At 47.2% G+C, this 25,054-nt stretch overlaps 1 protein-coding gene and 1 non-coding gene across 3 annotated transcripts in view; both read left to right on the forward strand.

Moving 5' to 3' along the window:
• NCAPD3 (non-SMC condensin II complex subunit D3) overlaps window positions 1-23,088 on the forward strand; it is a 39,359-nt gene extending 16,271 nt beyond the window's left edge. Inside the window, exons 14-35 of one of the 2 annotated variants that reach the window (XM_045585427.1) lie at window positions 588-665; window positions 1,670-1,804; window positions 3,072-3,292; window positions 6,257-6,448; window positions 6,762-6,859; window positions 6,958-7,073; window positions 8,286-8,393; window positions 9,079-9,193; window positions 9,289-9,399; window positions 11,531-11,769; window positions 12,477-12,556; window positions 15,468-15,605; window positions 15,811-15,944; window positions 16,140-16,339; window positions 17,451-17,561; window positions 18,407-18,586; window positions 19,129-19,295; window positions 19,485-19,627; window positions 20,764-20,841; window positions 22,222-22,296; window positions 22,383-22,440; window positions 22,527-23,088. In XM_045585427.1, coding sequence (XP_045441383.1) covers window positions 588-665; window positions 1,670-1,804; window positions 3,072-3,292; window positions 6,257-6,448; window positions 6,762-6,859; window positions 6,958-7,073; window positions 8,286-8,393; window positions 9,079-9,193; window positions 9,289-9,399; window positions 11,531-11,769; window positions 12,477-12,556; window positions 15,468-15,605; window positions 15,811-15,944; window positions 16,140-16,339; window positions 17,451-17,561; window positions 18,407-18,586; window positions 19,129-19,295; window positions 19,485-19,627; window positions 20,764-20,841; window positions 22,222-22,296; window positions 22,383-22,440; window positions 22,527-22,635 — 2,886 coding nt within the window. In that variant the 3' untranslated portion in view covers window positions 22,636-23,088. The remainder of the gene's footprint in view (window positions 1-587; window positions 666-1,669; window positions 1,805-3,071; window positions 3,293-6,256; window positions 6,449-6,761; window positions 6,860-6,957; window positions 7,074-8,285; window positions 8,394-9,078; window positions 9,194-9,288; window positions 9,400-11,530; window positions 11,770-12,476; window positions 12,557-15,467; window positions 15,606-15,810; window positions 15,945-16,139; window positions 16,340-17,450; window positions 17,562-18,406; window positions 18,587-19,128; window positions 19,296-19,484; window positions 19,628-20,763; window positions 20,842-22,221; window positions 22,297-22,382; window positions 22,441-22,526) is intronic. The other variant, XM_036449749.2, reaches the window with a different exon arrangement.
• LOC118725779 lies at window positions 10,234-10,363 on the forward strand. Its single transcript, XR_004990120.1, has one exon. It is a non-coding gene; the product is annotated as a small Cajal body-specific RNA 8 (non-coding RNA).
• Window positions 23,089-25,054: the final 1,966 nt, after the last annotated feature.

The following is a 25,054-nucleotide window of genomic DNA, read 5'->3' on the forward strand; positions in this document are numbered from 1 at the left end:
ATTCTATTTAACATTTTTTAAAACTCATGGTTTAGATATTTCTACTTGCAGTTAAATAAAATAGGAGATCTAGATAATTTATTTAAAATTTTAGGCATAGGAGCCAGGATTTAAAATTGAATTTTTAAAAAAATATATATTTTATTGATTTTTCACAAAGAGGAAGAGAGAGGGATAGAGAGCTAGAAACATTGATGAGAGAGAATCATCCATCAGCTGCCTCTTGCACACCCCCTACTGGGGATATGCCCGCAACCAAGGTACATGCCCTTGCCGGGAATCGAACCCGGGACCTTTCAGTCCCCAAGCCGACGCTCTATCCACTGAGCCAAACCAGTCCCGGCCAAAATTGAATTTTTAATATTCCAGAATGTTTGCCCCCCCCCCCCCCTTTTTTTTTTTTACATGAATTTTGCCTTTCTCATTATTGGGAATAGCTAATTATTTGAAATGTTTTTATTTTACTTCATTTCATAATCTGATTTAAAACAAGAGAATTAGTCGGTTTTGTAGAATTTGTCAGCATTGCGTGTGAGATGTCAGATCTGTCTAGTCTTTCTCAGACTCTAATGACAGGCATTTCCTCCGCAGAAAGGTGTGTCATGGCCATGCTGAGAAAGAGAATCCGGGATGAGAAGATCAACGTGCGGAAGTCTGCGCTCCAGGTATGCTTCTTCCTGACATTCTTGAATGCACTCTCTCTTTTTCTTTTCTTTTCTTTTCTTTTCTTTTCTTTTCTTTATATATATATATATATATATATATATATATATATATATATATATAATTAATATATTTTTTATTGATTTTTCACAGAGAGGAAGAGAGAGGGATAGAGAGTTAGAAACATCTATGAGAATCATCTATCAGCTGCCTCTTGCACACCCCCTACTGGGGATGTGTCCGCAACCACGGTACATGCCCTTGACTGGAATCGAACCCGGGACCTTTCAGTCCGCAGGCCGACGCTCTATCCACTGAGCCAAACCGGTCCTGGCTCTTTTTATTTTCAAATAAATTTTTATTGATTTCAGAGAGGAAGGGAGAGAGAGATTGAAACATCAATGATGAGAGAGAATCATTGATCGGCTGCCTCCTGCATGCCCCCCACTGGGGATCGAGCCTGTAACCCTGGTATGTGCCTTTGACTGGAATTGAACCTGGGACCCTTCAGTCTGCAGGTTGATGGGCACTCTCTTTAAGCCTTCTGAAATGCAAGAGAATATTTTAAAGGTCCCTCTGCCATATTTGTTATTTAATTTTCTTTTCACTTAACATTAGTTCATCTTGATCCTGTTATGTCTAAATTATAGAAATGAACTAGGGATTATCTGATTTTAAGCTTTCCCACTGGGTTGCTGGCTTTTTAAGAATCATGAGTTTATATGCCCTAATGTCATTTTTTAGAGTAGAGATTCTTAGCTTAGGGCCATGGACAGATTTTGACTGAAATTGTTTTAAAATACTTGTGTGTCAGATTTTCTCTGGAGAGAGACATTAGCTTTCATCAGATCCTAAAAGGTGGGATGCTCGTGGGAGGAGGGATGGATCTTTGACCTTAAAGTTGCCAAGAACCAAGAACTTGAAGGAATTCTTTTTGTGTGTATTTGCCAGTTTGCACGCATACCACGCACGCATCATCACTTCATGTTGTGTGTGCACTTGCTAGGTATTGGTGAGCATTCTGAAGCACTGCAGCGTGTCGGGCATGAAGGAGGAGCTTTCCATCCTTCAGGAGCAGTGCCGGGACCCGGCCGTATCTGTCCGGAAGCAGGCCTTGCAGTCTCTTACTGAACTTCTTATGGTGAGGGGCTTCTTATTATGTGTCTAATGCATTTTACATTAAAAACAATTCAGCATAGTAATTGCTTGTTGCTAAATATTAAGTTGACCAGTAGAAATTCTACCAAGTCTAATAAGAGAAAGGAAGTGTAAGAGAAAGGAAGAAGTATCTTTTACTTACATATGATAGACTGCATTTTATATTAAATGTAATTATGAACTAATGCTAATGGTTAGCCTTTCTTTTTTTAAAATATATTTGTATTGATTTCATAGATGAAGGGAGAGAAGAAAGAGAAATAGAAACATCAATGATGAGAGAGAATCATTGATTGGCTGCCTCCTGCACACCCCCTCCTGGGGATCTAGTCAACAACCCAGGCATATGCCCTTGACCGGAATTGAACCTGGAACCTTTCAGTCTACAGGCTGATGCTCTATCCATTGAAACAAACCGGCTAGGGCTAGCCTTTCTTGACTTAAGCTCAAATCTCACATAGAAATATGAATTTTAACATTAATTTGGTTAGGCCAGAGGCCTAGATTAATTTTTGCTCATTAAGACCTGTATAGATGAGATCGCTAAAAGAGCAGAACCAGTGGATCCTAGATGTAGTTTACTTCTGCCAAGTAATTCGCTCTTGAAGAATTTTAAGAGCATGGTTTTCTAAGAAGGCATTAAGCAATACATGGTTTTCTTAGAAGGCATTAAGCAATACATATTTTTCTTTCTCTGGTAGCACTTATTCTAATTACTTCTTGGGATCAAATATTTATTATTTGATCTTGAATTACCAAAAAATGCTGATTTATTACTAATAATAATTTTATAAGTTTAAAATTTCAGTATGGACTGATTTGCAATAATTGCAGATTAAACTTTGATTTTACATATCGTTTGAATACTGGGGTCTTTCGGGTTTTTTGTTTGTTTGTTTTACTAAAGGGAGAGGGAGAGAGAGATAGCAACATCAATGAAGAGAGAGAATCATTGATTGGCTGCAACCTGCATGCCCCCCACTGCAGATCAAGCCCGAAACCCAGGCATGTGCCCTGATCTGGAATCGAATCATGACCTTCTGGTTCATAGGTCGACGCTCAACCCACTGAGCCACCCTGGCCGGGCTCTAGGTTTTTGGATTTCTTTTTTAAACTTTATGATCTATTTGTCGTTGTGTATACAACTACTTTTAACATGTCTCAAAACATTGATCACAGCTTCACCGATTTGTAGTTACACTTCCAATAGGATTAGCTTCTTTGTGACTTCCTGATTTTAACTCCTAAAGGCCCAGCCTCGATGTGCCCAGATACAGAAAGCCTGGCTGATGGGGATCACCCCCGTGGTGATGGACTCGGAGAGCACGGTGCAGGAAAAGGCCCTGGAATGCCTGGACCAGGTCCTGCTGCAGAACATTAAGCACTTCAATAAGTTCCACAGCGGAGACGACAGCCAGGTGCTGGCGTGGGCACTGCTTTCTCTCCTCAGTACGGAAAGCCAGGAGCTGAGGTATGTGAATTATGCCTTACTTTGCTTAGCGAGGGCTCTGAGGGTTTCTCTTAAGAAATTTCTGTATTCATCTGGGAAAACTAGCTTTCTAAATGACTGAGTAGATTTGAAGCCTCAATGATGGTCTCTTTTTCTTGTCCCGATTCAAATCACAGCGTCTGTGTGGTGACTGCTTTGTGCGAAGCCTCTGATCACTTTCTTTGCTTTTCTCTGAGTGTCCTCCCCTTTTAACTTGGTGTCCTAATACACATGTAATAGAAAACACTGCGGATATGGCATATTATTGATAATATTAATTTTCTCAATACTAGTTATTTTGAAAGATAACCTCCCAGTCTTTACAAGGTAGACTTTTTCTGACATTTTATCGGACTGGTTGACTTACTGACATTGCACATGACAACACGTATGGAATGCCCAGTGTGCAGTGAGAGGGTAGCGCCTGAGTGATGACCTTGAACCTGTTCTGCAGGAGTCCTGGAATTAGAGTGTGCTTGTGCCACTTTGACTGTTTTTCCTTTCCTTTCTTTAAAAATTGTACAAAAGCCCTAGCTGATTTGGCTCAGGGGATAGAGCGTCTGCCTGTGGACTGAAGGGTCCCGGGTTCGGTTCCAGTCAAGGGCACATGCCTGGGTTGCGGGCTCGATCCCCAGTGGGGGACATGCAGGAGGCAGCCAACCAATGATTCTCTATCATCAGTGGTATTTGCATCTCTCGCTTCCTCTCTAAAGTCAACAAAAATATATTTTTTTAAATTAAAAAATTGTACAAGAAACACTTCCCTGTTTGTTTACATGTAGTTATGAAGGAGTTATGCAGTGAGAATAAGAGACTTAGTGTCATAAAATACTGTTGCAGCCCCGGCAAATCACCTTAGTGTTCTGGGTCTTCATTTCCTTATTGGTAAGAACAGCCAGTTGGATTACGTGATCTCTCTTTTTTTTTTAAATATATATTTTATTGATTTTTTACAGAGAGGAAGGGAGAGAGATAGAGAGCTAGAAACGTCGATGAGAGAGAAACATCGACCAGCTGCCTCTTGCACACCCCCTACCGGGGATGTGCCCGCAACCAAGGTACATGCCCTTGCTCGGAATCGAACCTGGGATCTTTCTGTCCGCAGACCGACACTCTACCACTGACCCAAACGTGATCTCTTAAGGTCATGGAAATTTGGTATTAAAACTCTTAACTGAAAATCACCCTACCTGGTTTGGCTCAGTGGATAGAGCGTCAGCCTGTGGAATAAAGCGTCCCGGGTTTGATTCTGGCCAAGGGCACATACCTCAGTTGCGCATAATGGGGAGTTGTGTTTAATGGCTACAAAGTTTCATGGGATTAAAAAAAGAAATGTTCTAGAAACGGATGATTGCACAGCACTGTGAATGTATTTAAGGCATGTATTTAAGTATAATTTAATATTGGGCATATTGAATTACACTTAAAATGGTTAAGATGATGAATTTTATGTTGTACATTTGGCTATAATTGAGGGGGAAATTTTTTTTTTTCCCCCTCAAATTTTTGAAAGAGTGGGTAGAATTAGGGGCTTAAGTATAAGAAGTTTTGGAATAGCCATCTCAGGGCCCTTTGAAATTCCTAAAAATTACTGTCCACCTTGAATTGCTTTTGTTTATGTTACATCTACATTTGCCATGCTAGGAATTAAGAATGAGAAATTTACCCCTGACCAATTTGGCTCAGTGCATAGAGCATTGGCTAGGAAATGAACTAGGTCATCAGTTCTCAAAGTGATGCATTCATGAGCTCACACCACTTATATCATAAAATTAAGATATTCTGTGCATTTTCTACATTTATTCTTTCAAAGTAGAGTTTTCCAGAAGCTATACAGTGGTGTTGGAACAGATTGATGCAGAGGCAGAAACGAGAGTCCACCTGTCGCCTGTTTCAGCCAGACTGCAAAGAGATTTATAAAAGAGTAAAACAACACCATTTTCCTGACCAAGTTATCTTGTTTCAAAAAGATAGTTGTTTTGCCCAAACCAGTTTGGCTCAGTGGATAGAGCGTCAGCTTGCAGACTGAAAGGTCCCAGGTTTGATTCCGGTCAAGGGCATGTACCTTGGTTGCGGGCACATCCCCCGCAGGGGGTGTGCAAGAGGCAGCTGATCGATGATTCTCTCTCTTCGATGTTTCTAATTATCTCTCTTCCTCTCTGTAAAAAAATCAATAAAATATATTTTTAAAAAAAGATAGTTGTTTTTGTAAAACAATGTATTATTTATATTAACATATAATTAATTGGTTTATTCTTATTTTAAATGAATTGATAAATATTTTTAAATTTCTTATTTTTTTTAATATATATTTTATTGATTTTTTTACAGAGAGGAAGGGAGAGGGATAGAGAGTTAGAAACATCAACCAAGCTGCCTCCTGCATACCCCCTACTGGGGATATGCCTGCAACCAAGGTACATGCTGTTGACTGGAATCGAACCTGGGACCCTTCAGTCTGCAACCAATGCTCTATCCACTGAGCAAAACTGATCAGGGCTAAATTTCTCATTCTTAATTCCTAGCATGGCAAATGTAGATGTAATATAAACAAAAGCATTTCAAGGAGGACAGTAATTTTTAGGAATTTCAAAGGGCCCTGAGATGAAAAAGTGTGAGTGCCACTGAGTTAGGAAATCAATGACAAAAATAGAATTACTGAGAACCAACTGTAGTGTTAGTTCAATTGAGTTCTGTTAACTTTTATAAATAAAATCTTATGAAATTTTGTCATTTGCTTTAAAAATAAATACTTTATGAGGGCAGAAATAAATGTGCCTTATTGCATATAATAAAAATTAAAAAGATGCCTAGTTTGGTATCAAATGTGCCAGAGGGATCCCAGAGCAGCAGCAGCAGCTGATATCCTTTTACTGAATGAGATGATCTCACCAGTTTTGTGTATTTATAGTTACCCTTCTGCTCTCCCATCTTTTTTTGTTCCAGCCGCTATTTAAATAAGGCATTTTATATCTGGTCCAAGAAAGATAAATTCTCATCTGCTTTTATAAACAACATGCTATCCCACACTGGCACGGAACATTCTGCACCAGCCTGGATGCTGCTCTCCAAGATTGCTTGCTCCTCACCCAAGCTCGACTACACCAGAGTAATAGAGTCCTGGGAGGAAATCAGCAGGTGCGCATGCTTATAACTTATCCGCTGATCGATACGCTGAAGACTTGTAGATAAAGCTCATGCCTTCAGAAAATGGGCTATTTTGTAGCTGTTCATGTACACAGATCTTTTCTTTAAATTCAGGCTGAAACAAACATGAAAGTAGGAATCACTTTTAAGCTTTCAGTCTACTCTTTGTCCAAGTATTTAAATGCCTTAATGCTCTTAAATCATGAATCCCTACCCAGGTATTCATAATCCAGAAGAAAAGCATTTGGTTGACAGCGATGTTTCCTTTGGCTCCATGTTGATATTTCTCCTGTCCTTTTCTTAGTCAACGGAATCCCAATGCAAACACCTTAGGACATATTCTGTGTGTCATTGGACATATCGCAAAGCATCTCCCGAAGAGCACCCGAGACAAGGTGATCGGTGAGTGTCCACTGGCGAGTCTTGAAAAGGCATTGCCTCTCTTTTGATAAGTGTCTATTTTGAGCAGTTAAACTTCAAGGGTTTGACTTCTCTTATAGATGTTGTCAAGGGGAAGCTGAGTGGATTCCACTGGTCTCTAGAGCTGATCAGCTCAGCCGTTGACACGTTGCAAAGACTCTGCAGAGCATCTGCGGAGACTCCCATGGAGGAACGGGTATGCTGCACTCTCCTGGATGTGTTTGTCATCATCGGTACTCAGTAGCCAGGTCACTCTGTTTTGAAGTTGGAGAAGTATTCTCTTTCGAGAATCTGTAAGGATGGGTAGTCTCAGGAGCCGGTACCACAACAGAAGGAAACGTGATAGGATAGGCAGTCGGCATTTCCCAGGAATATCTTGGCTGCTAAAGACCTACAATTCTCTTAGAAACTCATCACTTTGGTGGAGACTTTGCAAGGTTATCTTTTAATAATCTGTAGGTTAGATGCTTGGGATAGCTTTGTATATCCTCCTTCACATCCACTCTCATTTCAAGAATGCATCATATGAGTTTCCGCCTGGTTCGGGGGTTGCGTCCAGGCCAGAGGTTTCTGATCATTGTTAAGTCATAATCTTAGAAAACGCCTATCCTGTTCCTATAAGGCTACATTACCCTACCATCTCATTGTATCGCGTCCACGAAGCTGCCCGGAGCCTATAGCTAATGGGTTGTAAGATGGGTTCAAACTCCCTCCCTAGTTAGTGTGGTTAGATGTGTGGGCCAGAGGTGGTGCCTCTTTGAAGTTATTTTAACTAAGAAGAGACACTGGGAAAAAGTCTCAGATGAATAAATTCCAGAAGAATAACAATTACCCGTTTTTATTATGCCTATTTATTGCAGTGTTAATTCACCATCTACATATGTCAGAAGAATTGCAGTATTTTTATTATTGAAGGAGCACTGCTATTATAGATCTCTTATAAATTAATGCACTAGATCTTTCCAAATACATGCTCTTTGCTCTTATAGGGCAAATGTTGAAAGAAATATTATTTTTATATAACATATATTTATATATATATATATGTATATATATATACATACATACATACATACATACATACAGGGTGGGGCAAAAGTAGGGTTACAGTTGTGAGTACACAGAACATTTTTATTCTGTGTTAATATTTATTAATTACTGTATTACTTTTCATACGAACAACTCTAAACCTCCATTTGCCCCACCCTGTGTAATTCTTCATAAATCTCACTTCGCCCATTGCCAGATTGCTGAAAGAACAAAGGTACAAAAGCACAATGCCTGGGTCTTGCATTGCTTACTGTTTATACATTTGAAGCTCATAAAGTTTCTTGAGAAAATTGTGTTTCCTGAATGGTCTGATGCAGCGGTATAGACTCCTTCAGCAATGACCTTTGACTTGCCTTAGGAGCTACTGAATCAGGCGTGCGAGGGCGTCCTCTCCACCTGCATGCACTGCCTCTCCAACATCGTCCTGAAGGAAGGTGGAGCTGGCAATATGGATGAGGACCTGCTGGTAAGGAACTCTTTTCTGAACCACTGGATTTCTTTTTATCGGTTGAGGGTTTTTAAAGATGTCTTTGTAATGCACATTTCTGTTACCTTCAACAAGAAACGGATTTTCCTAGCATGGAACTTACCCTTTTCTTAGCAGAGTTTTTATTGATGAGCCATTCATTTTCTTTTCTCGTACTTGTTATCTGGGGAAAACCTGATGGCATACACTTCCTCCAGTTAGAGCCTAGGAGATACCTAATCCACCAGGGGAAACGGTAGATGTTGTGTGCTTGGTAGAGTCTGGCTTAGAAATAATGTGAGAACATAGACTGACGAACAAGAACAGCATCGATCAGACTGTCGGACTCAGAGGGAAGAAAGGGGATGGTGGGGATAAGGGAGAGAAACACCTTCCTCCCTTTCGCTCTCCCTCCCTCCTTCTCTCTTTCTCTCTCTCACTCTCTCTCCCCCTCTTTCTCTCTCTCTCTCCCTCCCTCATCTTTTCCCTTCTTCTCTATAAGCATGTCCTCGGGTGAGGATTTTTTTTGTTTGTTTTTAAATCATCTGAAATGGCTATGAAAAAAACACTTCTTTTCATTATGGGGGACAAAAATAGCACTCCACTGTCATGTCCTTCATCTAAAGGTAGGGTTGATTTTTTTATTATTGCTTTATTTTTACTGCAAAACCAATTTTCTTCGCAGGTGAAGTACATTTTCACCTTAGGAGATATAGCCCAGCTCTGTCCAGCCAGAGTGGAGAAGCGAGCCTTCCTTCTGATTCAGTCCATCGTAGCGTCTTCTGCGGATGCAGATCACTGTAAGGCACTTGAACTTATCCCTTGGGGATGCTGTCTGAAGCCTGGGCCGGCCCCTGGACTGTTGTCAGTAAGCCCCCTTTTCCTTCCCCCGCAGTGGCATCCTCTCAAGGTAGCAGCGATGCGCCGACCACCCAGCCACCCGCCCCAGTCAGAGGCTCCTCCGTCATGCCTTCTGTGATCCGAGCACACGCCATCATCACCCTGGGTGAGCAAGAGTGGCCCGCGGGGCAGCACCCTTGTGCGATCTACCTCCCTGGTAGTTTTTTGTCTTAAGGAAGGCAACGGTGGGTTGTATTCTGCTGAGCGTATACCCTGTTTCCCCGAAAATAAGACAGTGTCTTATATTAATTTTTGCTCCCAAAGACGCGCTAGGTCTTATTTTCAGGGGATGTCTTATTTTTCCATGAAGAAGAATGTGGTACACATTTATTGTTAAATGAAAATAAAGGAAATTTATTACCTGTATACGGTACGGTAGTACGGTAGTTGTCAACACAAACCAGACAAACTGTGAATCCTACAGTATCAAGAATTTGCTCATTTATTCAATGACAATCATGTCATCATCTTCTGGAACATCATCATCACAATCCAATTCCTGAATTTCCTGGTGAATTTCTTGTGACTCCATTTCTTTCAGAATCAGTGGACCAAATCTCTCATGTTTAGCCTAGGGGGGGCCTTATTTTCGGGGGATGCCTTATATTTCACTCAGAAGGAAAGAAACCTGTAAGTAGGTCTTATTTTCGGAGGATGTCTTATTTTCGGAGAAACACGGTATTTATTCTAGCTCTTGGGAGCTTTGAGGCAATTGTGTAGGAGCACCCACTGCTGCCTGGGACTTCAGACTCCAGATCCTCCGTGGAGGGACCTTTGATTTTTTGTTCATTTGTTTCAATTATCCTGTTTCTGCGATTTACTTGTTTATACTCAAAATGTAGCACCTTGAGGTCTCTTCATCAAGTACTATGCCACAGTACACTGAGCTCCAGGAAGGAACAAGTGAATTTGCAGTTAGTTTCTAAGAGGAGATGGTTTGGGGGAGGCTGATACACAAATTGAGCTGAGTATTGCTCTACTTGTCACTATCCCTCCCTAGAACAAACTGCCTTTTGATGACCGGGACGAATTGAGTGAAATCGTAACGGACAGATACGGGGCAGACAGTTTAAAAAAATAAGTAAATAAATTTTTTTTTTTTTTTTTAATATAAAAGGAGATGGTTTATGTAATACTTTCCAGAGCTGGCAGATGAACTATTAAGCATGAACTCAAATTAATGGTAATCTTGAAAACATGAACTCCTGTTTATAAATTGATTCTTTTTTTCTTTAGTGTGATTGTGTATTTTATGCTGGATAAGAGGTTTTTGTAATCATGTTTTGTTTTTTCATGTCTAAGAATTATAAATAAGAGCAAAACATTCCCCAGGCCACATAACACACACACACACACACACACACATACCACAAACAAATTCAACAATAGCCTCTTTCTCCGATGCAAAAGAAATAAAATAAGTGCATTTGCCATGCTTTTCTAACTACCCCACTCAAATTTCAAGTTCATTATTAATTTTATTAGTCATATTCCAGTTAAGTAGATAACTCCAAAATTCAACTGTTGACTTCAAAAGTAAGCTAATTTGCCCAGGCTGGTGTGGCTCAATCGGTTGGAACGTTGTCCTATGTACCCAAGGGTTGTGGGTTTGATTCTCGGCCAGGACACATACCAGGTTGTGGGTTCGATCCCTGGCCCCAGTCAGGGCACATAAAGCTAGCAGCTGATTGATGTTGCTCTCCCCCCATCTCATTTCCCCTCTCTAAAAGATGGTGAGCATGTCCTTGGATGAGGATTATAAATAAATGAATAAAAACACAAACTAATGGAAGATAATTTTACTATAGTGAAGGAATATATATATATCATGAGACCTGGAGGGGGAGAAGGAGGTGTTTTTTTCTTAAGCTATTCTGAATTTTCTAATATTTAATATGGGTCTATCTACCTTTGATTTTTTTAAAAAAAATATGTTTTTATTGATTTCAGAGAGGAAGGGAGAAGGGGAGAGAGAGAAACATCAATGATGAGAAAGACTCGTTGATTGGCTGCTTCCTGCATGCCCCACACTGGGGATCGAGCCATGACTCCCTGGTTCATAGGTCAGCACTCAGCCACTGTGCCATCTGGCCAGGCTGTGTTTGATATTCTTGTGTCAGTTGAGATGATGCTTTGACTTGGGTTACATAAAAGTCATTGCGGCATATCTGTGGAGAAAGTGCAGGTGCCTGCCTGGTTAGCACAGAGGAGAGGCATGCGTGTCTCTTCTGTGATAGGCAAGCTGTGCTTACAGCATGAGGACCTGGCAAAGAAGAGCATCCCGGCCCTGGTGAGGGAGCTGGAGGTGTGCGAGGACGTGGCTGTCCGCAACAACGTGGTCATTGTCATGTGTGACCTCTGCATCCGGTACACGGTCATGGTGGACAAGTACATCCCCAACATCTCCATGTGTCTGAAGGACGCGGACCCCTTCATCCGCAAGCAGACGCTCATCCTGCTCACCAATCTCCTGCAGGTTCGTATGAGAACAGACCCGTCCCTCTCCTCCCTCCAACGGTGCTCCGCCGAGGGGAAGATGGGAGTAGCGTAGGAAATGTGCTGCTTTGTAGTAGAATCCAAAAATAACTAGCCTCGTCTTTGGTTTCTAGAACACTCACTCTGCTGATGTTCTGTACAGCCTCTTAATCAGTTCATTCCTCCCTAATACTTGTTTTGGGTGTTTGTTCGGATATCCTGTCAAGCAGCATAAACGTTGAGTTTTGCCGATAAGCGCCACGTAGAGAAACGCACACTCAGTAGCCGGGAGGTCTACCAGTTCTGTTGTCCTTGACCTTGGAGCAGGTCAGTGTTCCCAGACATACCATCTTCGCTTGTGAAAGGAGGGTTACAGTTGTCCCTCATCTCACCGAGCCGCTCCTAGAGGCGATAGGGCATTTCAGTGTGGGAAAGAGCTTAGCAGGCTCAATGTGAATCCACCTGTGCAATGCACTCAGTGCTGAGACTTGGGCATGGGCACACCTGAGCGTGAGTGGCACAGGCAGACCTAAGGGTGGATGGGCACAGGCAGACCTGAGTGCCGAGACTGCTGGTGGACACACACAGACCTAAGTGGCTGACAGGGGTGAGGTTAAACAAAAGGAAGTAAACAGTTGGGTTCGTGACTGAATACTTTTGAGGTTTATGTGTTAATATTCTTCTTCATCGTGTCATTTCCCTTTGCAGGAAGAATTTGTGAAGTGGAAGGGCTCTCTCTTCTTCCAGTTTGTCAGCACGCTGATAGACTCACACCCGGACGTCGCCAGGTACAATTTCTCTCGCGGCCAGGCAGCTCCGATGGTCTTCCTTACGTCTTTCTTTAAAGGTGGTTTCCGGTTGAGTTCATTAGGACTCAGTGAGCTTCCTGGTAGTTGCCAAAAAATGAGCAGATTTTCTTCAACACTAGGCTGTCTAACCAAGTTTAATTTGCATACAAGTTGATGAAGAAAAACAAACTGGTTCAGACTGACCATTAAATAATCCCCGCATTGGCCACATTTGTTGACACTGTTCACTCTTCCTAAGCGGGGATGTGCTTTTGTCGAAGGAAACTATAGAAGAGTAGCCATTAATGTTGACTTAACTGGGTTGATTTGTAGGCCAATAAAAGGTGAGTCTTGATAAAGAGTTCAGTTGCTTCGAAGTGCAGGCATTTTAAGAAGAAATGCTAGGAGCGGAGACACAATGGCACAGTATGAAACGGTATACAAATTACAAGGCTCCTTGGAGATGGCTGTTTCTGAAGAATTGGAAGGGAATTGCTCTGCCACTTATTCCTGTCGTTCAATAATTTTTTTAAAAAGATTTATTTTTAAAGGTTAAAAACTGATCTCACGGAATTTGCCAACCTGGGTGATGTTGTCTGAATAATTCTTCTTAAAGCAGATCTTCAGTTAGAAAATAGGTTATTGAATAAACACCTCTTCCACACCCCCCTTGGGGAAGAGGTGTTTATAGATTCATTAACTACAAATAGCTTATAATAATGCGTCCCTCTGGTTCTAAATATGGTTACCACTGATTTACTCTGAATTCCCTGGGGGAATGTCTGACGTTTCCTTTAGGTTGAATTTTCCAAGATGTTACATTTAACGTCGTAAACTATTAGAGGCTAATGTTCCAATTAACACTGTCTAGAGCAGCAGTCACCAACCTTTGGGACTGCACGGACCGCCTGTGGTCTGCGGGCCACCAGTTGGCGACCGCTGGCCTGGAGTCAGGCAAGAAGCTGATGTCATTTCTCTCTGTTTACACAATTGGGAAAGGGACCGGGGAGCTGGGCAGTGCCCTTGACCTTCGCCTGCTGCTGCAGACCAGCTCTCAGGCCTTCCTCAATGTGTGGCCCAGGAGCAGGCGTGCTTAGGAGCGCCTGGCAGGCTCTAGGCGGTGAGCCTGGCGGTGAATCTGTCATTGAACTTGCAGTTCTGTGTTTCCCACGTTTGTCAGCTCCTGTACACATATGCTGAGGAGAGCATGGATTAGTGTGTAAAAGATACACAGAATTTGTGCAGGTACTCAGAGCATGATTCAGACAGAAATTAGGACAGATAGATGTTGACACTGTAGTAAGGTTACCAATGCCTCCTAACATTCCCATATTTCCCCTTTAAATCCTGCCATTTTATCTGATTCTGGGTTTGCATAAACCGTGGCTCCAGTTTAAGCACGTGAACCATGCTTTTCGGTTTCGCTGTCATTTAAATGAGTCTGTTCCCCGCTTTTAGGCCACCAGTCAGGCCTGTCTGCTTGCATTAGACACATTACTCTTTCCACATGTCTCTGCTAACCAGCTCTGCCAAAGAGACCAGAGTGGCAGAGCCTATGGAATTTATTTTTGGTCTAACTGGATTTCCTGAAGATTCTGGCATGAGCAAATTTGCATGACATTCTTAATTGGTCATATGGTGATAAACCCACAATTTGGGGCTTACAGAATTGTCTGATGTATTTTTCTCTGTGCCCACTGGGTGGATTGTTCCATTTAACTGGGTAAATGTTGCAGAAGTATAAGGAGGTGGGGCCAGAGAGATTTTGAGGCAAAAAAAAAGAAGAAGAAAAAAGTGACTAAAATAATGAACCACTGAGATAGAAAAGGAAGTGAGGAGAGATTGCTTGGTTTCAACCTCATGATTTCTGAACCACTTCTGACCTTTAATTGGTTGTGTGCTGTGACTGCAACGGATTTGAATATTAGCCTAAGGAGAAACAGCGGGGGAAGGCACACCGTGCAAGTCCTAATGCATTCTGCACCAGGAATGAAATGTTCGGCTTGTCCTTGTCCCTGCCACTCTCAGGTGGGAGCCCCGTGGGGCTCCTGTGTGGGTGCGATTTGCATTGAACTCCAAAAGGGAAGGGAAGTGCTGGTGTGGGCAGTGTGAGTGGGTCAGAGCCAGCCCTGGCCCTCGCTAGGTTGACCCCTGGGCAGAAAGCAGCACCCTGGCTGGTGGTCTCACCTGCTGCCATGACAACCCAGGGCTGTGTGGGAGCCTGACGTTGGAGAGCCTGGCTTCTGTCCGTGTTCATTAGGCTTGGGAGACTGCTAGAGTCTGCGCTTCCGATCGGCATAGAGACGTCGACGCCCCACTGCCGCAGGGTGTGTGTGTGCTATAATAGATGCCTCTCTTCCAGGCTGGGCACAGGGTGGGCAGAGGCTCAGAGCTCAGATGCCTGTGGAGGGTACTAGACCACCCACACAGAGGGCCGTGGCTCTTTAGTTAATCCCATTCCTGAAGCTGTTTAGTTAATCCGATTCTTGAAAAAAGTTGCAGTTACTAAAACTATTTTTTGTTCATGACTGTGGGCAACAGACTTCAGGTCGGAGGAGGGGCGTGGAAAGGGGGCCCAGTGCCCACTTCCAGGTGTCTGCGCTCCCTGCATTCATGGGCTCTGCCTTGCAGCAGCGGCTTGGGGTAGGGGTTGTTTTTCTCTGTCTGAAGTGCAGCTGACACCATCTTAGAATTTCGGAAGGAAACTTGGTAGAGAAAGGCTGGGCGGGCCTTGCTGTTGGGCCAGGATGACCAAGGAAGCGAATTCCGACCTTGTGTCTGACGCGAAGGAAGCTGCTCGTTGGGAAGTTTTAGTCCCCCTTCTCCTCATTCACTTCCCCCGCTCTGCAGAGTTCCTGCCAGAATGCTCTTGGCTATCTGCTAATGGCCGACGCGTCTCCTCCTTTTGCAGCTTCGGGGAGTTTTGCCTGGCTCACCTGTTACTGAAGAGGAATCCCGCCATGTTCTTCCAGCACTTCGTTGAGTGTGTTTTCCACTTTAATAACTACGAGAAGCATGAGAAGTACAACAAGTTCTCCCAGTCGGAGAGGTCAGTGAGCGGAGGGAGAGCAGGGGGAGGTGGGGAAAGGGCAGCGTGGCTTGTCTTGGCCAGGCCCTGCACGTCACTCCACTCGTGCCAGTGGTCCATGCAACCTGCTGGTGACACGCACGCGCTGGTGGTGGCTGTGAGATGCTGGTGAGGTCCGGCCATCCCTGCCCACGTGATGTGGTAGCATTGTCCTGTTTTGCCCTAGAGAGAAGCGGCTTTTTTCACTGAAGGGAAAGACCAACAAGGAGAAGCGAATGAAAATCTACAAGTTTCTCCTAGAGCACTTCACCGATGAACAGCGGTTCCATATCACGTCCAAAATCTGCCTTGACATTCTGGGTAGGCGTGCTCTAGTGGGATAAAATGTCTGTTTTAAAAATGGAATGCCGTGTTGCGAGGGGCCCAGCAGGCCTGGAGCCAGAGGGGCCCTGGCCCTCCGGGAAGACGCCTTCGGGCCCGGGCGGCACCTGTGCCCACGCGCCCCCTGGCGGCCGATGTGCCCTCTCAGGAGCCGGTGTCTGTGCTCTCTCCCAGCGTGCTTCGCGGATGGCGTCCTGCCCCTGGATGCGGAAGCCAGCGAGCTGCTCTCGGATGCCTTTGAGGTCCTCAGCTCCAAGGAGATCAAGCTCTTGGCGATGAGATCAAAGCCGGACAAGGACCTGCTTATGGAGGAAGACGACGTGGCCCTGGCCAACGTGGTCATGCAGGAAGCCCAGAAGAAGCTCATCTCGCAGGTGAGGGCCTGAGATTTAGTTCCCCTTCCCATAATTCAGTCCCTGTGGGTGGTCTGGTGAGTCCTGTCTGTTCCCTCCCCTTTTCCCCTCCCCTCTGCCATTCTCAGCAGAGACCCTGATGCTCCCAGATGGTGATCATGCGCCCACGTCTCTCTTGAGTGGGAACCCGTTCCACTTGCCTGCCTGGATGTGCCCCCGGCATCTCAGACTTCCTATCTAACCCAGCCGCCGTCCCTCTCCCTCCCCCTCGTCGCTCTTTTCCTGCTCTCCCGTTGTGGGGAAGGGCCCGGCGCTGCCCCGGCCCCAGTCTGCATGCCAGGCACGGTTTCCTTCGGCCACAGTGGGGCGTGAGTCACGTTAGGCGCGGCTGGTTGTCACGTTGCCACCAGGCCCCAGGCTCCGATTCCTTGCCTGGATCACTACTCCCGTTTCCCACCTGAGCCCCGAAGACTCCTGAGCCCACAGAAATAGCCTGATTGCTCTCCCGGTGACATTTTAGCTCCCAGCTCCACCTCTCGCACGTTGCTCCCGGTTCTGCGTTTACGTGAGCCTCTGCCCTTCCCGATCATACACAGTGAAGGATATGAGGCTGGGTCAAGTCCAAGTCACGGACTACACAAGTGCATAACACTTTTCTAAATATACACCAAGTCACACAGAGAGAGGGCGATATGGGGCTGGCTGCCTTCATGGCCAGCCATGCTGGACCGCTGTCCTCTCACCGACACGAATAAACCTGTGTCTTGGAGCCGCCACCACGCCCTCCGTCCCTTCCCAAGGGAGGTGCTGAACGGAGCACTGAATGTGGAGCCAGGGTCGGCGGTGGGGTCGTGTAGAGGTTGGGAGCTTTTTGTCTGGTTGTTCAACATACATATCTCTAAGTTCCTTTTTCTGGTTTAGAAAATAAGAATACGTTTATTTGTGCCCTACTTTGCCAGCTCTCCTGGGCTTGAGGTAATGCTCGCAAAGCCTACACAGTCCGCAGGACCATAATAAGCATCAAAGGTAGGCTCAGCCGTCTGCCAGGTCTGCCAGGCAAAGACCAAGGTCAAGGAGCAGCCGCCCTGCAGTGCGTCCTGCGTCCCTGAGCCTCGCCTCTGTGTCCTCGCAGGTGCAGAAACGGAACTTCATAGAGAACATCATCCCTATCATCATCTCCCTGAAGACGGTGCTGGAGAAGAACAAGGTCCCGGCCCTGCGGGAGCTCATGAACTACCTCAGGGTAAGATGCCGTGCCCCGGGGTGGGCATCCCGCCCCGGCTCAGTGCTCGGGCGGCGGTGCCGCTGGGGCTGCTGGCCGAACGACTAGGACCGAACGTGCCCTAAGTCTGTGGTCGGCAAACCGCGGCTCTCGAGCCACCTGCGGCTCTTTGGCCCCGGGGCGAGTCTATGTTGAAGAAGTGGCATTGGAAGAAGTTGAAGTGTAAAAAAATGTGGCTCTCCAAAGAAATGTCCATCGTTGTACTATTGATATTTGACTTAGAGCCACGGCCGCTTCCTCTGAGGCAGCTGGAGTGGACAGAGAGCCCCCTTCAGACCGGAGTCCCCCGCTCCAGAAGCCTGAGTGGGGACAATGCCATGTCTCCCCTCCCCACCTCACCTCTGCGTGAACTCCAAGGGGCCTGCCTCACAGACAATACGAGCTCCCTGGAACTGGTGGTGACCCAGAGCCCAGCAGATCACCCACACACGTCGCTCTCCCCAAGCCAGCCTTCAGGAGGAGAAAGGGGAGCCCCGTTAAAGCTGTGCTGTAGGCTAAGACCGTGGCAGGGGGGTCCATGTCCTTTCTGCCGTCAGGAACCTGGGCCGTTACCTGGTAACGGGCAGAGGGACACTCAGCTCCTAGGAGACCTGAGCTCTGATGCTCCCTCGCGGCAGGCTCACTGCTGGTGTCCAGCACCGTTACCTCTTTCCAGGGAAGCACCGCCGTGTTCATTGGCTTGTTGGTTGCTGTGATAGGAGCAGTCCTCTGTCAGCAAACTGTCTTCCCCTTCCGGTTCCTCAAGTCGTGTCAGGAGCTTCCGTCCTCATTCGGAGAGCACTGACGTGCCCCTGCATCTGTTTCAGGAGGTGATGCAGGACTACCGAGACGAAATCAACGACTTCTTTGCCGTGGACAAGCAGCTGGCGGCAGAACTCGAGTACGACATGAAGAAGTACCAGGAGCAGCTGGCCCAGGAGCAGGAGCTGGCGAGACAGGCAGACGCATACAGGGCGGAAGGCGCCGACGGGGCCCAGGCCGTGCAGGTGGGTGAGCAGCACGGAGGCTGACACACACACACATCCCGCCGTCTGTCTACTGTGCGTGCAGCAGGGGCAGGTCCAAGCCCGGCTTCGGGCCTGCATGTGGCCCGTTGTGTGTGGTTCATGGCGGGCAGAGAGCTGGGTCATTCCAACCAGCCTGGCAAGTCCTTTCCATAGTATAATAGTTTGGGGAAATGTGTGAGTGCCCAGCAAGCAGGCTGGCAGCAGGCTGTCCGGATGGTGATCAGGGTGACGCCTCGACACCTAGATCTCGTTGGCTGCGTGCTTGTTTGCGGCCCTCCCAGCAGCGCCTCTGAAAACCTCCTGCAACTCTGGGTGCTTCTGGGGGAGCCTCTGCCCACCTCCCCGAGAGTCCAGTGGATCTGCTGCCTTAAAAGCGATGAGGACAAACCGACGTTCTCCTTCTCTCTGTGATAGTCTGCTAACAGTGCCGTTCCTCTTGCCCTGGGCTGGCATGCTTTAAAATAGATGCCTTACGGGCGCGCTCAGAGCATGAAACGATTCCTTTTTTTCTTCTCCGACAGGTTGCTCCAAGTTTAGAAATAACGCCAGCTCCTGACCGCCAAGAAAATGCCACTCTGCCCCGTGGCGCGAGCCAGCCCTCAGAGCCCGGGTCCAGCGCCGGCCAGGCACCGCCGGGGCCTCTGGCAACGGAAGCGGGGCAGTCCAAGAGGCCCGCGCCCAAGGCCAGGTACGAGCCAGAGCCCGTCTGCCGTTCCCGCCAGGCGCGTGTGTGCGGGCGGAGCATCGCGGTGTGTTTGCTGGTACTCACTCTGCGCTGTCTGTCCGATCCGATGAGACGTGAGTGTGGATAAACGGGCGGTGCCTGCAGCGTGCTCAGCCTGGCTTCCCGCCCCGCACGGTGTGCTCTCCCCCGCAGGTCCTTGTCCCTCAGTACCATCGCCATCCTCAACTCCGTCAAGAAGGCCGTGGAGTCCAACAGCCGGCGCGGGAACCGGAGCATCGGGATGCTGCCGTTCACCTTGAACTCGGAAAGCCTGGACGGCGCGCACACCCGCCGCGGTGAGTCTCCGGGCAGTTTTGTCTCAATCAGTGAGATCACAGGCTTAGGATTATTATAAGTCACAAAACAGTGTGTGCTTGTGATAAAAGGTTCAGAAAAGATGGTGAAATAGGAAACTCACCCATAGGAACGAGGTGTTTATTCTTGCAGCCTATCCCCTCTTTGCACACATGTGCTCGGTGTTATTCGTAAAATCACGGTCTCGGTGCGTGTTTCGTTCTCCCGCCTTTCAGGACGTTTCTCCCACTCACCGTGCAGCGCGGTGTCAGGGGGCAGCACATAACCTATTGATCACTGCCCTGGTTCAGGACATGGAGGTGCTTTTCAATATTGGGAATAATTATCGTCACACTAAACGCCTTGCAGACGGCCTGGTACATGACAGCTCTCAAAGGCCCTGACTATTCAAAGCTGTCGGGAGCGCCACACCATCTTCCATCCTTCCCTCCACATTACGCTCCTGCTGTTTGCCTACTGGAAACACTGTTTTTTTCTAATTTTCTGTTTATTAGTCCAGTGGTCAGCAAACTCATTAGCCAACAGAGCCAAATACCAACAGTATGATTGAAATTTCTTTTGAGAGCCAAAAACCGACTTCTGTGCATGGGCCACGAAGTTTCAGTCGCACTTAACATGCGTGCTGGTACGTGGTATTTTGTGGAAGAGCCACACTGCCGACCACTGATCTAGACTAAAATGGCTGTGGTTCTCATTCGCATTCCTTGGATCCCAGTGGGAATGGACATTGTCCCTCCTGTTGTCTTCTTGTACCTTTCTGAATGACCTCTTCATCAGGACAGACTATATGGGGATCAGCCTTATCACATTACCCGTATTTTCCGACATATAAGACTATCTGGAGTATAAGACGACCCCCTAATTTTTACAGTTAAAACATAGGTTTAGGCCTATATTCGCTGTATAAGACTACCCCCCACTTCCGAGGCAACATCAGTTCTTTTTTTAATTAAATTTTTAATGAATGACCCCCGATTTTCGGTTGACCTTTTTTTCGCTTCAAAAATCGTCTTATACGCCAGAAAATACGGTACTTACAGATGCCGCTTCTCAGTTGCTTTACTCTGGGACATGGCTTTGGGCTTTGAACAGAGCGGCCTTTCTCATTGTATCCTAGGCTCTTCGTACAGCCTGGAGCAGGAGTCCAGTGGAGCCATTGACCCCGTGGCCAGACGCGCCATCAGCACCCCTGAGAGTAAGTACTGGGGGAGCGAGCTGGCTCCCCGCCTGCGGAGGCTCCCTGTGCGAGGCTCTCTCCCTGGCCACTGTGTGTCTTGGACGGAATGTTCTGGAATAATTAGCACAGGTAGTCGTCATTCACAACAACTGGACTGAGCCCCAGCTGCACTCGCAGGGCTCGTCTAGGGGCTGTGATGTGAGAACGTGGTTCCACTGCCCACAGCCGGGAGGCGTCCTCCGGCGCAGGCCCCTCGCGCAGCTTCTCTGGGCAGCACCCTCCCTGGCATTCTAGAGCCCACACCGCCCTCCTGCCCACCCCCACGCGGCTCCATGTGCTCAGCCAGCCCTGCTCTGTCCCAGGCCCACTCGAGTCAGCGGCGGCTCGAAGGGTCCCTGCCAGTGAGCCTGTGCCCACTTCTGTAGTGTTTTTTTTAATGTCCTATGCTTTCCTTTTACTTCAAAGGGGAAACGAGTTAGAAGTGCAGTGTTTTATAGCTTCTTCTTGGCTCGAAACCCATAAAAACCTTATTTCTGTGTCAAGAAATCCTCTTGACAAAATCTATAGTGCAGTTTGCAGGTGTCTCCGCATGCCCCCACCGGGTCTCCTGCCACCTGCACCCCAGCCTTGGGCGGTCCTCCGAGTCCTGGGCAGGCCCTGCTCTGCCTGGCACGGGGCTCTCACGTGGCATGTGCTTACCCTCCCTGAGAGGATAACAGCTAACACAGTAGTTGCTAACACATCTGTAGCACGAGTACTGTGTTGAGGACTTGACATAAATGACCGCATTTAATCCTGACCTTTGTATCCTGTTTTAGAGGTAAAGACACTTGGGGTACACAGCCAGAATTCAGACCCAGGTTCTGATTCAGTCTCTGTTCCCATTCTGCTGTCCTGCCCCATGAGGGTGAATCAGAAGGGGAGGTCGTAGGGGGAACTCCGAACTAGGTCAAGGGTGAGATGAGGGAGGAGAGCATGTGGACCAGGAAGGTAGGAGGGATGGGACTCAGCTACTGACTAGATGGGGTGTGGACAGAGCTGGTTGGATGAGCACATGGAAGCAGCCGAGTGGAGGGAAGGAGTGGGTGAAGCAACTTGGGGAGTTCTGGGAGGTGCACGATGGGGAGGCAGGCCCGATGTGGAGCTGGGGGTACCTGGCATATGTGCATCGGGTGGGGGGAAGCCGGAGACGGTGAGCGGCGGGTGCTCAGGCACCAGCACAGCAGCCAGAGGAAGGCAGTGGTGGAGGAAGAGTCGGACCACACTGTCAGGTCCCTCAGAAAGGTCAGGTAACCTAGGCCTGCGGGCTGCTGGCCCTCAGTGGCCATTACTGACCCCATTACTGACCTTGCTCGGTGACTTCATTCGCTATAACCCTGCTGTTTTCCCTCCACCCAGAGACCATCGGTGACGTCACGTTTGAAGCGGGAGTCAGCTACATCGGCACACCCCGGACCCCCTTTCCCGCCAGAGGCAAGTGCCCCCCCTCCCCCCATCTGATGCCTTAAGCCATCTGGAGTCCTGGGGAGTCTAATTGCTTGTGTCTGACTCCCTTTCAGAGAAAATCGAAGCCCAGAATCAAGGAAATACTTTATGTTTATCATCGCCTGATAAGCCGTAAGTTGAGCAGGAGTCCCTTCCATAGTCGTTTTGTCAGTTTTTTTTCTCTTAGTTCCAGAGTGAGTGTATCTTTCCCTCCTCAGGCCTCCGCAGCCTCCACAGTGGAATGTGAAGTCTCCAGCGAGAAATAAAGTCAACCCCGTCCCCAGCAAGAGGTCCCTCCGAAAGACCCCCCTGAAGGCAGCCAACTAGGACCGTGCCTGCAGGGCAGGCAGGAAGCGGGGCTGGGGAGACATTTCTGCACGGGGACAGGCACCCCCGGGGGCGCCTTCGTTACGTATCCCAGCACTCGTGCTGTGACTCCAGCTGGTTCTGTGTCTCCAGGAGTATGTGGTAAAAATTGTAAAATAATAGAGAAACGTCTTAGCCATGTAACATTTTATCTCTACTCCGTTTGGAAGGATCAAGCCCGTTCTGATGGTCCCTGAGGAACACAGCTCGACACATTGGTTTTCTCGTGTACAAACCCAACCTGTGAGCTGATAGGAATCCTTTCTAGTGGACAGTTTCCTGTGTGTGTGTGTGTGTGTGTGTGTGTGTGTGACAAGATTCTGATTGTAATATTTTTCTACTCTTATTTATGAACTGCACATTTTAAAGAGTGTACAGCTTTCTAAGACAATAATAAAGCATAAATACAGCCTTCTAGTATTCTATTGCAATAGAATTTTTTTTAAGAACAGGGCTTTTATTGGTAGTTATTTTAATTTACATAAAATATTTAAGTATTTTAAGAATCTTCCAAGTTAAAATAATGACTGTTTGTCCTTAAATTCCAGTGCCTATGTCCCCAGACAGACGCTGCCCACCTCCTAACCACAGGTGTCCCTCTAAGTGTGGGGACCTAGGTCTGCTGATGACGGCCTGCTGCGGTCCTGCGAGTGGCCCAGTCTCTTCTGCCGGCCCCACCAGGTAGCCCTGAAACCCGCACGTCTGTTTTCACCAGGAGTGACCAGAAGCCCCATGTCACTGTCTACTCCCAGACCACAGATGCACGCACGGGGGCACTGTGACAGTGTTTTAACACATTGCGGGCGGATCACGAGAATTCTCGTGTTTTCTGTTCTAAGGTTTGTGGCCAATCACGAGAATTCTTTAAAAAGATATTAGCTTGTCAGAACATATAATACAGAACTTCAAAACGCAATGGGTGCTTTCATTTTAAAGTGTGCCTTGAACATTTAGGTAAAATGTTTTTTGTACTCATTCAATAGAAACGTATCTGGCCACTGGGTAAAGCTAGCAATGAAACTCCTGGTCCACAATGTGTTAATAGCATGGTAGCTGGGTGTGAGGGATAGTATATCCTGTGACCTACCCACAGCTCTCCCGAGTGTGAACTGCGACACATGGGAGTCACGGCTGCTCCTGAGGGAGCCAGTCCTGTCCAATCTGTGGACACGTGGTGGCGGGCTGAGTGTGCTCACCTGGAAATACTCAAACCCAACGTGAGAGGAAATAAGAAATAAGAAGGAACGAGGCAGAGGTGATTTTTTTTTAAAGCTTTTATAAATGAGGTTTAACACATACCGATTTAGGGGGTGTTAGTACAAGTCTGCACACCTACGCACAGCCATGCTGAAGGCCCGGCCACGGACAGGCCTTGTGCCTCGGTCACACTCACATGTGAAAAACATGAATGTTTCTTATCCGTCTACATTTTTAGCAAGTACTTCCCAGACTCCACGCTTCACGCCAGACCCAGTTCACATGGCCCAGGGTAGGTTTTAGGCATAAGAAGAGAGGCAGTAAGGCTGCCTTATCACTGTGACATCCAAGATCCAGGGCCCAGAGTATTGAGCCTCAAGAGTCAGAGAAATGGGGCCGCTCTCCCTTCCTCCCAAGAGGTGATGGCGAAGGGATAGTCCTCGTCCTACGCCTTCAGTACAAACGCAGGAGAGAGGTACCAGTGAGCAGGTATGAAAAGCCGCCGACTGCTCCTGCCAACCACCTCACGGCCAAGTATTTCACATAAAAGTCAACACAGTTTCCAATTAAAAGCCCCTCAGAGTATAAAAAGTTAAGACAGTTGAAGTGTAATCCCAAGATGACTGTCCTACGTGACAACTACCCTCAAAGCACACAGGGAGCCAGGCGTCTCTCTGGGGAACTTGGCATTGAACCAATTCACGAGCTAACCACAGTGCACCCAGCAAGACCGGCTTCTGCAGAAGAAAGGCGGGTCCCCTTGCGTCCCCACGGCGCAGGCGGGGCCGGGGTGCAGGAAAACGTGAAGATCAGAACCAGGACTCGGCCTCGGATTCAGGTCGGTGTTTTGCTCACCACCAGGCTCCGCCCCGGCTCCACTGAGAGGCGGACACGGCCCACGGCATCGGCGCTTTCTTCTGGCAAAGAGGGTAAGTGGAATCCGTCTTCTTTAAAACTAAAGCTGGCAGACTTGACGCAGAACTGCCTTTGGCCTGCACAGTGTTATGAACCACACAAATAAGTTAAATACATTTAAAAACCAAATCGCAGTAGCTTCTGTTTCGGGAGCCATCCACAACCAGAAGGAGCTGTGGCTCAGGAACCCAGCGGCGGGAGGGATCTAAGGGAGAGGCAGTTCACAGCCGGCCCAAGAGCTCCTGTGTTTCTCTGGAGAGGCGACAAC

This window comes from Pipistrellus kuhlii, unplaced genomic scaffold, assembly GCF_014108245.1.
Source record: "Pipistrellus kuhlii isolate mPipKuh1 unplaced genomic scaffold, mPipKuh1.p scaffold_m20_p_20, whole genome shotgun sequence".
Classification (NCBI taxonomy): domain Eukaryota; kingdom Metazoa; phylum Chordata; class Mammalia; order Chiroptera; family Vespertilionidae; genus Pipistrellus; species Pipistrellus kuhlii.